Source organism: Osmerus mordax, chromosome 25 (assembly GCF_038355195.1).
Source record: "Osmerus mordax isolate fOsmMor3 chromosome 25, fOsmMor3.pri, whole genome shotgun sequence".
Lineage (NCBI taxonomy): Eukaryota > Metazoa > Chordata > Actinopteri > Osmeriformes > Osmeridae > Osmerus > Osmerus mordax.
In genome coordinates this window covers 10,319,114-10,331,479 of record NC_090074.1, presented here as the reverse complement: position 1 = coordinate 10,331,479, position 12,366 = coordinate 10,319,114, and the positions used below count along the sequence as shown (strand labels likewise).

At 44.7% G+C, this 12,366-nt stretch overlaps 1 protein-coding gene across 2 annotated transcripts; it reads left to right on the top strand.

Annotated features, from left to right (window-relative positions):
- Positions 1 to 10,155: 10,155 nt before the first annotated feature.
- On the top strand, positions 10,156 to 12,077 carry LOC136933438 (zinc finger protein 271-like). Of its 2 annotated transcripts, XM_067228828.1 has the most exons (2): positions 10,234 to 11,052; positions 11,128 to 12,077. In XM_067228828.1, exons 1-2 carry the CDS (start codon positions 10,234 to 10,236, stop codon positions 11,518 to 11,520), a joined length of 1,212 nt encoding a protein of 403 aa, XP_067084929.1. In that variant the 3' UTR covers positions 11,521 to 12,077. The 2 variants fall into 2 exon arrangements, with proteins under 2 accessions (XP_067084930.1, XP_067084929.1); XM_067228829.1 differs by having other exon boundaries at positions 10,156 to 12,077.
- The last annotated feature ends 289 nt before the right edge of the window (positions 12,078 to 12,366 follow it).

Here is a 12,366-nt window from a genome sequence, read left to right as displayed (position 1 = left end):
TAACATACTTTAGTGTAATGTTTACTATCTAACAGATAAAGGTAATTTTTTTTACTTAGTGTTGTTATAATGCAGAAGTTAAAAATTACTCACCCCAGTGCACTGTTTCAAAAGAAATGAAAAAGATCATTAAAACATCAATCATATTACAATATAGTACCAACATGTTATTTACAAATTTGTGAGTCAACAGAATTAACGTTAACGAGCCTATGAAATGAATACATCATTATTATCATAAGCAGATGAACTAAGAGCAAGGATAAAATGCTGCTCTATGTGATACCGCTGCTCTATGTCAGTAGTCTTACATCAACATACATCAGTGTAATCTATGGAGCTCCTGTGTTCTGTGTTCAGGCTATTTCATGAAGAGGATGACTGTTCTTCATCTCCACATATAGACTACAGCATTTCATGTTTTACTGAGAGAATATAACATCTCAGAATAATCATCTTCAATCCAGTAAGATAATTAAATGTTGTCATGTGCATTGTTTGTTCAACATATTCTTCACTAATTTGCATCACTACTAAGTGAGTTGAGCCTGTCTCTTCCAATACTGTACATCTCTACAAGCTTAGAGTATAGAGGGGTTAGAATGGGCAGCATAACCAGATAAGTCAGAACACCTCTAATGCTCTAACTCATAATTACATGTGAAAGTATAATAGTATCTGTACAGACAGAGAGACTGTGTTGTCATAGTTCATGTAGAGATGTGCATAATCATGTTCTGTAGCTGTAGAACACTTACCCCTGTCCAATAGATACACAGCTTCCTCCTCCTTCTGTCCTCCATAGGTGACCTGACAGATGTACACTCCTCCATCTGACCCCTTGTAGTCTCTCAGCCTCAGAGACACGTTGCCTCTCTCCAGCTCCTGGGTGACCAGACTCACTCTGCCCTCATAGCCCCTCCCCTCTATCACCTGGCCATTCTTATACAGGTAAATACACTCTGTCTCATTAAACCACCTGATTGTCATGGCAGCATCGCTGGTCTCAGTAGAGAGGTGACATGAGAGGGTAACATCCTCTCCATCATCAGACAACACAACCCTCCCTGGTACCCTGAGTTTAAACTCATCTGTTGGGGAGAAGAGAAACAGTACTGACATCTCTGCAGGTGCATGACAAGTATACAGTCTGCATCTATGAAGTAACAATCACACACAGACTCTATATGCTCTATACACACTCAACCTAGAGAGACGTGTAGGAAGAATCTAAACTCACATCACTAGCAAACATGAAGGACAGCATGGATGATAATGTAACCAGTAAGGAGAGGTTATATACAACACAGCAGCATGGATGGTTGTAGAGAGGGTTACACACAACACAGCAGAATGATAGCATACAAACAAACATAATGTTGGTATACTGCATATGTTCATTTAGTATTGAATTTGTTCATTTAATGACTAGAGGGATGCAGACATCCCAACCTGCAGAGACTCATTTCCCCCCCCATAACTCCCCCCCCCCCGGGACGCAATCCGGACGCATGATGTACCCCCTCATCCTGCACATACCCCCCCTCCCCCCATCCCCTCCCCAGACGCAATCACGACGCGCGATATGCTGCACCTATCTCTACAAGAAATGCCCATTAGACAGTCTCTCGCTCGCTCGAAATACAAAATCCCCGATTTCCGGGAGATTGTACAGCATTTGCGGGCGTCAGGGAGACGCTATTGAAATGCGGGAGAGTCCCGGACCTTCCGGGAGACTTGGGATGTCTGGGGATGTCAGATTGTGAACATGTTTGTACATGTTTGTACATTTATACTTAATGTTTCAATGCAAACAAAGACTACTTGTGTCCACTTACTGTGTTGTCCGGCCTCTGCCATGTGTCCTTCCTGTATAGAGACAGTTACAACACTTGATCATGCTAAAACATTACAAAACATGACGGTTTCATTATTGTTCCATTTGACATAGCAAACCACAAGGACTTTATTCTTCTGACCTTTGAGTCACACAGAAACATGTTTTTGCTGCTGTTTCCTCAATACGGATATGAACACATCAAGATCTTTTCTTACCTTTTCTGAACTTGAATTCCAATACTTTATCAGACAGATGTTTAATATAAATCTCTAGCTATCTGTAATTCATACCTTTCCATGGTTGTACATATGATCTAAACGTATTTTCTTAATTCGTCTGCTGTATTGTAAAAACACTTGCACTTTAACCTGGGTGGGGAACAGGTGTGTATAAACCCTCCTCCATCCCTAGAGGTCAGATGAGGAACTGCAGATGAAACACCAAAGTTACTCTTCAAACATGCAGACATTTCTCTTCTTCTGAGGCTGGCTGGAGGCAGCAGTCAGAAAGTCAGCCCCCTGCAGGAGAGTTTGAGGCCAGCAGAGGGCAGCACAGTTCTACTGAGGAAGTTCTAGAAGGAGCAAACTCAGGAGGAACATTTACCTTATCATGTTATCAAGATCAGAAGTTATTGGTCAAAGGAAGTTTGAGACTATTATATATTTTACGTGTCAGGTTGTGTGTGCGTGTATGTTTACATAATGTGTATCTATGTGAGTGGATGTGCATGTATGTTTGTGTACATGTGTGTGTGTTGTGGCAACCTGTGGGTCTGCAGTGTTTGTGGGCAAGAAACAGGACAGGGTCTCATTCTTTAGAACCTCACAGCATTTATAAAACGTAACACTATTACAACGTAGTGCATAGGCAGTCTGGAAGAGTTCACCTAAAACTCTCCTTCAGACTCCCTCTCTCTCTCTTCACTCCTTTAAGGGCAGAGTTCACCTGAAACTCTCCTTCAGACTCCCTCTCTCTCTCCACTCCTTTAAGGGCAGAGTTCACCTGTATCTCTCCTTCAGACTCTCTCTCTCTTCACTCCTTTAAGGGCAGAGTTCATTAAGAAGTGTAAACATCAGAAGTAGTTACATATTAACTATGTTCTCCTTCTTCTGAGGCTGGCTGGAGGCAGCAGTCAGAAAGTCAGCCCCCTGCAGGAGAGGTTGAGGCCAGCAGAGAGCAGCACAGTTCTACTGAGGAAGTTCTAGAAGGAGCAGAAGTTGTCATGAGACCAGTGACTCTGGGAGGTCAAACAAAGGAGGAACAGTCACTGCTGTCTGTCACTGAATCATGGTATTAATGAAGAAAGTGTTTTGTATGTCTCTTCATTAACGGAGTGACTCAGTTCAGTTGAGTTCTGGATTTTTGTAAGCATTTTCAATCTGCAGATTGGGAGATAAAACCAGACCTCTGACAATAAATGACAACACAACACCAGGCTTAGGTCTCAATCATGTCTTTCTCCGCTCTGAAGGCCGGAGGACCATCTTTTATAGGGCACAAGAAAGTAAACATAAGATAGTGACAATCAGGCAGTAATGGTAACATCTATTAAATAGACAAATAGACACAATCCACTCTCATCAATAGCAAACTCACATGAAAACATATTAAGTACTATTCAATGACTAGTTCTATTGATTAGTGAAGAACATAAGTACACTGGAAATCCAATGTTCCTCCACAGTATCAAGTTCAGAGAGGTGATTGGTCAACAGCAGAGCTGTGAAGTAGAAGCAGAAAGACACCATCAACATTTGGCTCAGTTGTGCCACACATGACAGAACATTAAATACTGTTGGTAATGGAGGCTGTGATCAAATAATGAACTCTGACAGCTGGACCTTTCTGCAGCGTTTGATACGGTTAACCACCAGATCCTGCTCGCCAGACTTTCTGAGATGGGCATCACTGGCACTGCACTCCAGTGGATCTCATCCTACCTGTCGGGAAGATCCTACCAGGTTTCCTGGGGAGGCAAACTGTCAGGCCCTCGCCAGCTCTCCACTGGTGTCCCACAGGGCTCCGTCCTTGGACCCCTCCTCTTCTCTCTGTACACCACCTCACTTGGACCAATCATCACCTCCCATGGCTTCTCCTACCACTGCTACGCTGACGACACGCAGCTGTACCTGTCGTTCCCCCCAACCGATCCGGGGATCTCAGCTAGGATTGAGGCCTGCCTCACAGACATCTCCGCCTGGATGACCGAGCACCACCTCCAGCTGAACCTCGCCAAAACAGAACTTCTCATCATCCCGGCTAAACCCTCCATCTCCCACGATCTCTCAATCACCCTGGGATCTGCGACGGTGACCCCTTCATCCTCTGCCAGGAACCTTGGGGTTACCATGGACGACGAGCTCTCCCTCACGGCCCACATTGCTGCGGTCTCCCGGTCGTGTAGATTCACCCCCTACAACATCCGGAAGATCAGGAGATACCTGTCTGAGCACTCCACCCAGCTGCTAGTCCAAGCACTCGTCCTCTCCAAGTTGGACTATTGCAACTCGCTGCTCGCTGGTCTCCCAGCATGTGCAACCCGCCCTCTTCAGAGGATTCAGAACGCGGCGGCCCGCCTGGTCTACAATCTACCCAGACGCTCCCATGTTACCCCGCTCCTCATCTCTCTCCACTGGCTACCTATCATGGCCCGTACCAGATTCAAGACCCTGGTACTGACCTTCCGAGCAGTGAACGGGACTGCACCCGTCTACATCAAGTCTCTCCTGCAGCCTTACACCCCCACCCGTCACCTTAGGTCTTCTTCAGACAACCGCCTGGTGGTCCCACCGCTCAAGACCGCCCGGTCCCAACACAAGCTCTTCTCCTGTCTGGCCCCCCAGTGGTGGAATCAACTCCCCACCTCCATCAGAGACACTGACTGTCTCTCCACCTTCAAGAAAAGGCTCAAGACGCACTTGTTCCGGGAGTACAACGGTACTTAGGAACGGTTCGCTTGACCCGATGTTAGTTTCCTCAAGGATCACAATGACTCTTGCTTAGAGACTTGTTGCTCTTGTGGTTAGTGGTAACTGATTTAAATTTTAGTTCTCGCTGTGATATATTGTTTTATTACTGTTGCTTGCTTTTTTCCACAGGTACCTTGCACTTATAGCTGTTCATGTTGTTTAATTGTAACTTGTTTAACTACATGCTCTTATGGTTCTTCCCTTTGGCACTTACTTTGGTTGTTCACAATGTGTGCTTCATATTTTGGCTACTCGCGATGTTTTTTGGCTATCTTGTTGTTATGATCAGTGACCTATGCACTTTGTAAAGCTCTCTCTTGGAAGTCGCTTTGGATAAAAGCGTCTGCTAAATGAATAAATGTAAATGTAAGTATACCAGCACCTCTTCTGGTGGTATGCCAACTCCTCTGCTCCATAACGCCTCTTCTCCCCTCTCTTCTAATCTCCTTCCTCCACACACACACACACACACACACACACACACTTTCTCCAAGCAGGATGAGTGCTTGATCCCTGACCGAGGACCCATACAGACACGTATGAAATGTTGTGGAGACATCTCCCTTTTATTCTGTAACAACCTTCCCCTCCTGCCTGTCCTGTAGCCCTCTCCTCCTGGCCCTGCTCTTGAACCTGTGTCTCTTTGTCAAACATCTACATAGAGAAATGGACAGAGCGGTACTATTGGTTCATGAAGTCAAGCAAGTGATGTTGTGAAGATAGTTTGATCTACATACACACAGGCCTTCCCAAATCGATCACCACAGCTTGAAAACGTGGTTTTCAAGAAAGTGGGGAAAGTGGTGCATAACAGAATCCCATCTAAAAACAGGAGAGGAGGGGAGAGGACTAGAAGGGAGGTAAAGGAAAGGAGAGATGGAGAGGAGAGGAGGCATCCTCACAGTATTGAGTGAGCTGCTGCTGCAGAGATAAACCGTCACAGATGCAGTCCCCAAACACACCACCAGGGGGAACACTCTTCACTGCTGCTCATAGGAATGTAGACCAGCACTGTACAGGGAGAGATGGGGGGAGATTAGATAGAGGGAGGGACAGATGGCAACTCACCCAACATCCCCCTGGCCTCCCCCCAACCTCACCCAACCTCCTCTTAACCTCACCCAGGCTCCCCAACCCCCTGCCTCCCCCCAACCTCATTTAGCCTCCCACCTCCCTCTCCCCCTGCCTCCTCCTGCCTCCACCTGCCTCCAGGGTAGAATGGGGAGACAGCAGCTGTCTGGTGATGGAGGATCTGGGTGAAATATTGAAACACACAGTTCTGTTTGCTCATCTATACTACCGCTCATTCCTCTCTCTTTCTCTGTGTCTCTTCCCCCATCCTTTTCTTTCTCCCTGCCCTCTCTCTTTCTCCATACTTCTATGAGTATAGCAGATGACTGTTCACTGGGAGCAGTAGCAGTGTGGACAATACATGAAGGAGACCCCAGACTCATACACAGCTGATGATGTCTCTGGCTTGGTTAAGGCCAGCAGGCGCTCCAAGAAATCCAGAAACACCGCAGTGTGTGAGAAGAAGTCTAATGACGGCTCTGACTTGACTAAGGCCAGCAAGCACTCAACAGATTCTTACAAAAGCACACTGCTTGAAGGAGTCTGTGAGTCTGACAACTCTGGCTCGGTTACCCCTGGCCTATTCCTTTAAATATAGTAATAGTATTGTTTTGAATAGTTTTGGTTGTTAGGCCCATATTAAACCCCCCTACAATGACATCAAAGATTGAATCAGTATATCATCTTTTCCCCCCCAAAAGAAACACTCCCTTGTTTCAGGTAGTTTCAAAATGAGTTATTTGAACAGATAATCCTACTCTCTCACTGTAAAGTGTCCTGGCTAACTGTGTTAGGTACAGTAGATATGCACAGATATCTTCTTACATGCTCTAGTCTTCATGCACAACACTCCACACAACTACTATTGACATTTCTTATTGTTTCTTTAAAACCTCACATCATTTAAAAAACAAACTCCAGTAACACTATAACAACTTGATGCAGAGGCAGAGCCACTTCCATGTTCTGGAGGAGTTCACCTGTATCTCTCCTTCAGACTCCCTCTCTCTCCACTCCTTTAAGGGCAGAGTTCACCTGTATCTCTCCTTCAGACTCCCTCTCTCTCTCCACTCCTTTAAGGGCAGAGTTCACCTGTATCTCTCCTTCAGACTCCCTCTCTCTCTTCACTCCTTTAAGGGCAGAGTTCAGCTGTATCTCTCCTTCAGACTCCCTCTCTCTCTTCACTCCTTTAAGGGCAGAGTTCACCTGTATCTCTCCTTCAGACTCCCTCTCTCTCTTCACTCCTTTAAGGGCAGAGTTCACCTGTATCTCTCCTTCAGACTCCCTCTCTCTCTCCACTCCTTTAAGGGCAGAGTTCACCTGTATCTCTCCTTCAGACTCCCTCTCTCTCTCCACTCCTTTAAGGGCAGAGTTCACCTGTATCTCTCCTTCAGACTCCCTCTCTCTCTCTCCACTCCTTTAAGGGCAGAGTTCATTAACATCATCAGAAGTAGTTACATGTTAACTATGTTCTCCTTCTTCTGAGGCTGGCTGGAGGCAGCAGTCAGAAAGTCAACCCCTGCAGGAGAGGTTGAGGCCAGCACAGTTCTACTGAGGAAGTTCTAAAAGGAGCAGAAGTTCTCATGAGACCAGTGACACTGGGAGGCAAACTCAGGAAGAACAGTCACTGCTGTCTGTTACTGAATCATGGTATCAAGATCAGAGATGTGATTGGTCAATAAAAGTGCATTCTCGTTCGCTATCCCTCCATTCCTCCTCCTACACCTCTCCTTTCTACCCAAACCCTCCATTTCTCAACCTCCTCACCTCCCCTAACCCCTCATTAACATAACACCTCCTCTGTCCACCCTCATCCCTCCATCTAATCTCATCATAATGGCAGAATCTCTGTCTGAGGGACTGTGGCACGATTATTTAGAGAATCAGGCACTTAGAAATAAATATAGGCTATTTATCTTAATGTGTTTACTGCCATTTTGAGCTGCACTAAGCGATTGAGCCATGGATTTTTCGAGCCACCAATGGGCACTGCACTGGTTCCCTGAACTCGTGACACCTCTCTTCCCCTACCACTCCATAAACCCTTTCCTCTCCACTATATCATCATTTCTGTTTTCAATTTCAGGACATTGTTTACCAAGGAAAAACATCAGGGTGTATGGATGAATAAAAACGTTTATTTGCAGTATCTACATGACCAAAAACACTTTGCTGTGGGCACTAATGACTATTTTTCCAGAAATGTATCGTTGCAGAATGCGGTTGAATGAGGAAATGGTTCATGGTCAAAGGTTTCATGTAACATACATATACATGAGTAGTCCATTTACAGGCAGCAGGGTGCCCTATCAATAGAATATATATTATAGATGATATTCAAAATGTTATTTCTGTCTGTATGACTATCAACATAAGATAACAGTTGATTCATCCTTGTGCAGGGACATGTAGAGTTTTCAGCAGGAAAAAGACAGTGGTAATACAGTAATAAATAAAAAGAAAATACAATGTACCAATAAGACACGTTAGCTAAAAGCAAAATGAACTAATAAACAACGTATAGTTTAAACACAGGTAGCGACAGTAACAGTTAGCAACAATGGTGACCAACAACAGTAGGACTACATATTAGCTAGGGAAATATCTTCTTCTGTCCCTTACGTGTGTGGCTTTTGTGATTTTAGGCTTGAGTGATGAGTAGGTGTGAAAAATATGTCCCTGTACTTACTGTAAGTCGCTCTGGATAAGAGTGTCTGCTAAATGACTAAATGTAAATACATTTTAACCCTTGTGCTGCCTTCGGGTCACATGACCCAAAGGTTCATAACGAACCATCGTTGTGTTTACCCAATTTTACCCCAATACAATTTTTTTTAATCTTTTAACCGTCGCAATGTGGGGGGTCTGAGACAGCCGAACGGTTAAAAGAAAATGCTTCACTTTGTTTTTGTATGCGGTAAAGTTTACATTTACATTTAGTCATTTTGCAGACGCTCTTATCCAGAGCGACTTACAGTAGGTACAGGGACATTCCCCCCGCGGCAAGTAGGGTGAAGTCTAGTGGCAACTCTGGGGCAAACCACACATTTGCTTCAGAACTTCGGTTGTCCAGAAGCCAAACTAGAAACAACCAAACAACCACAAACGTGATATGTGCCTGAAGTCAAAAAAGCGTGGATATCGTTTTTCAGAAAATTATGTTCCAACGATAAAAAATAAACAGTTACAAAATAAGGAGTGAGTCAGGTAGATCAAGGGATGCAGAGAGAAAGTGATACAAATGGTCAGCCATTAGAGAAATTCCGGATTTGGGGATAACTTTCAGGTTAGTTAGGACAATAAACAGTGTCCAAAGAGCAAAGAACACTGCATTTGTCTGTGACCACATGGTGTAGGGTCCATAAACACACCATAAAAGACCGGCCAGCCCTGTCGGAGGGCGGAGATTGCTAAAAGTGAGATCAAGGGTTGCAGTCTACAGAGGTGGGAATCGATATGTTTTAGAGAGAGAGGGAGGGTGAGAGAGGAGAGAAAGAGAGAGACAGAGAGACAGAGATACAAGTGATACAAATGGTCAGCCATTAGAGAAATGCCGGATGAGTAGGGTTTCAGATTAGTAATACGTGTTGTGTGTCTTAAGGTACATAGTCCTGTTTTGTGAACTTTTATTTTACCGCTCTTGTGAGCAGCATGAAGATAGTTTGCTGTGTTGTGTATTGCTACAGTGGTGTCCATATAAGGTAAGTTTTTAAAAACCTTGAGTAAATGATTTTCTGAGACACGCACATAAGAGAATATTATTATTGGATTAAATTTTTTGAAATTCCAATCCAAAGTCTCCAAATCCAAAGTTTATTGTTAATTTGCATGAACTGCTTATTGTGAAGTAACTAATCAAAAAATATTATTTTGAAGAAAATCAAATGACTATCACAGTGTTACATGTTTTTTTCCAGACAAAATAAACCTGAGAAACATACACCTCACCAAATGATCACAATTACATATGCAGAGTGCACATTATGACAGACAAAAGATTTCCTTTATAAGTAAAATCTGAGTTCTCATTAGCTTGGTGCTGTTTCCTCCAGATCCCCCATTGGCAAACCATACTTGATTGTGGGCGGACACTAGACAGAGAAGACATCTTATGGCTCCAGAGAGACTCAACCAGAGAGACTACAGAGAGAGATTCAAGCAGAGACAGCAGTGCCCGGAGAGAGGATCAACCAGAAAGAGCAGTGACAGAGAGAAACAAGTTTCTAGAGACTAGATACAAGACAGGATCCAGACAGACTAGACAAAGAACAAAGAGAGACCAGAGTTATGGAGAAACATCACTGCAACTCTTGTGGGAAGAGCCTTTCCTCATCCAGTAGCCTCCAGAAGCACATGCTGATCCACACTGGAGAAAAGCCCTACAGCTGTGACGTCTGTGGTAAAACCTTTAGACAGTCTGGTACTCTCAGCGTTCACCGCAGGATCCACACTGGAGAGAAGCCATACAGCTGTGACCTCTGTGATGAAACCTTTAGCCAGGCTGGCCATCTCACAGTTCACAGCAGGATCCACACCAGAGAGAAGCCCTTCAGCTGTGACCTCTGTGGTAAAACCTTTAGCATGGCTAGTACTCTCAATGATCACCGCAGGACCCACACTGGGCAGAAGCCCTACAGCTGTGACCTCTGTGGTAAAACCTTTAGCCACGCTGGCAGCTTAAGAGGTCACCGCAGGATCCACACTGGAGAGAAGCCCTACAGCTGTGACCTCTGTGATAAAACCTTTAGCCTGAATAGTACTCTCAATGTTCACCGCAGGACCCACACTCAAGAGAAGCCCTACAGCTGTAACCTCTGTGGTAAAACCTTTAGCCAGGCTGGCCATTTCACAGCTCACCGCAGGATCCACACTAGAGAGAAGCCCCACAGCTGTGACCTCTGTGGTAAAACCTTTAGCCTGGCTAGTAGTCTCAACGTTCACCGCAGGATCCACACTAGAGAGAAGCCCTACAGCTGTGACCTCTGTGGTAAAACCTTTAGCCACGCTGGCAGCTTAAGAGGTCACCGCAGGATCCACACTGGAGAGAAGCCCTACAGCTGTGATGTCTGTGGTAAAACCTTTAGCCTGGCTAGTAGTCTCAACGTTCACCACAGGATCCACACTGGAGAGAAGCCCTACAGCTGTGACCTCTGCGGTAAAACTTTTAGCCAGGCTGGCAGCTTTAGAGGTCACCGCAGAATCCACACTGAAGAGGAGCCCTACAGCTGTGGTAAAACCTTTAAAAAGGCTGGCCATTTCACAGTTCACCGCAGGATCCACACCGGAGAGAAGCCCTACAGCTGTGACCTCTGTGATAAAACCTTTGCACGGGTTGACAGTTTCAGAGATCACTGCAGGATACATACTGGGGAGAAGCCCTACAACTGTGACGTCTGTGGTAAAAGCTTTAGCCAGGCTAGTGCTCTCAACATTCACCGTAGGATACACACTGGGGAAAAGCCCTACATTTGTGAATGCTGCGATAAAGCCTTCTCTACCTCAGGTGCTTTGAAGAATCACAGTAGGATCCACACAGGAGAGAAGCCCTACAGTTGCCAACACTGTGACTACTCAGGTAAAACAAATGGCAATCTGAAGAGTCACCTGCGTATCCACAATAGAAAAGACCCAAAGCAGTGATGTGTGGGGCCAAGCTGACCCAGCAGTCACCACCTGAGAGAACTTCTGTATGACCCACAGCTGGAAGAACTACTGGCCTACACCAACTGGGACAGCACATGCAGTAACACCAGATGTACAGTCCAACATGACTGCACACACACAGGAAATAATACTCTACCCCTGTAACGATGGAGGGAAGCTGTGTCAGACTGGGTAGAAACCTGGTCAACTCTGGCTGACACCTTTCTGCTCTGAAGCAACTGAATTCAAGCACATATAAATTTTCCGTTGTCGTTTAAAAGGATCTGGTATTGTAAATATAGGAGGTGTTGAGGGGTGTGTGGGTTGTTCCAAACACACCATTTGCATTTCCTGTGATAGTAGACTTGGTGGTTCTGATGTAGAGGGTTACTGTGTCTCTCACCAAGTGATCATTTGCTATGGTTTTTCAGACCATACTGAATACATTTCAGACAATACTGACTATGTTGAATCTGTCTATATTGAAGTCCTGTTGTTCTATTAACTTTCTTTCTGCTGTTCTTTCTACATACACTAGTTGTCTCTTTGGATAAAAGTGCCTGCTAAATGAATATTCATTGCTTCACGTTGATACTTCATTATTATTGGTTTCAGTCTGTTACATTTGTTGGTAAATGTAAAGCCTTTTGTAAGACTAATTTGAAAAGTGATATACAAATAAAGTTGTCTGAAATACCTTCTCTTATTCTTATTCTCTTAAGCTTATTGGGTTCACGGATAGTGTATTGAACTGGCTGAAATCATATATCACAGGAAGGAAGTTTTATGTTGGTTTAGGTGACCATAGGTCCAAGAAACATGAGAATTGCTACGGGGTTGCTC

Bases quoted from the DNA above. Each gene is read 5' to 3' on its own strand.
- LOC136933438 (XM_067228829.1), top strand. From the start codon at position 10,168: ATGGAGAAACATCACTGCAACTCTTGTGGGAAGAGCCTTTCCTCATCC.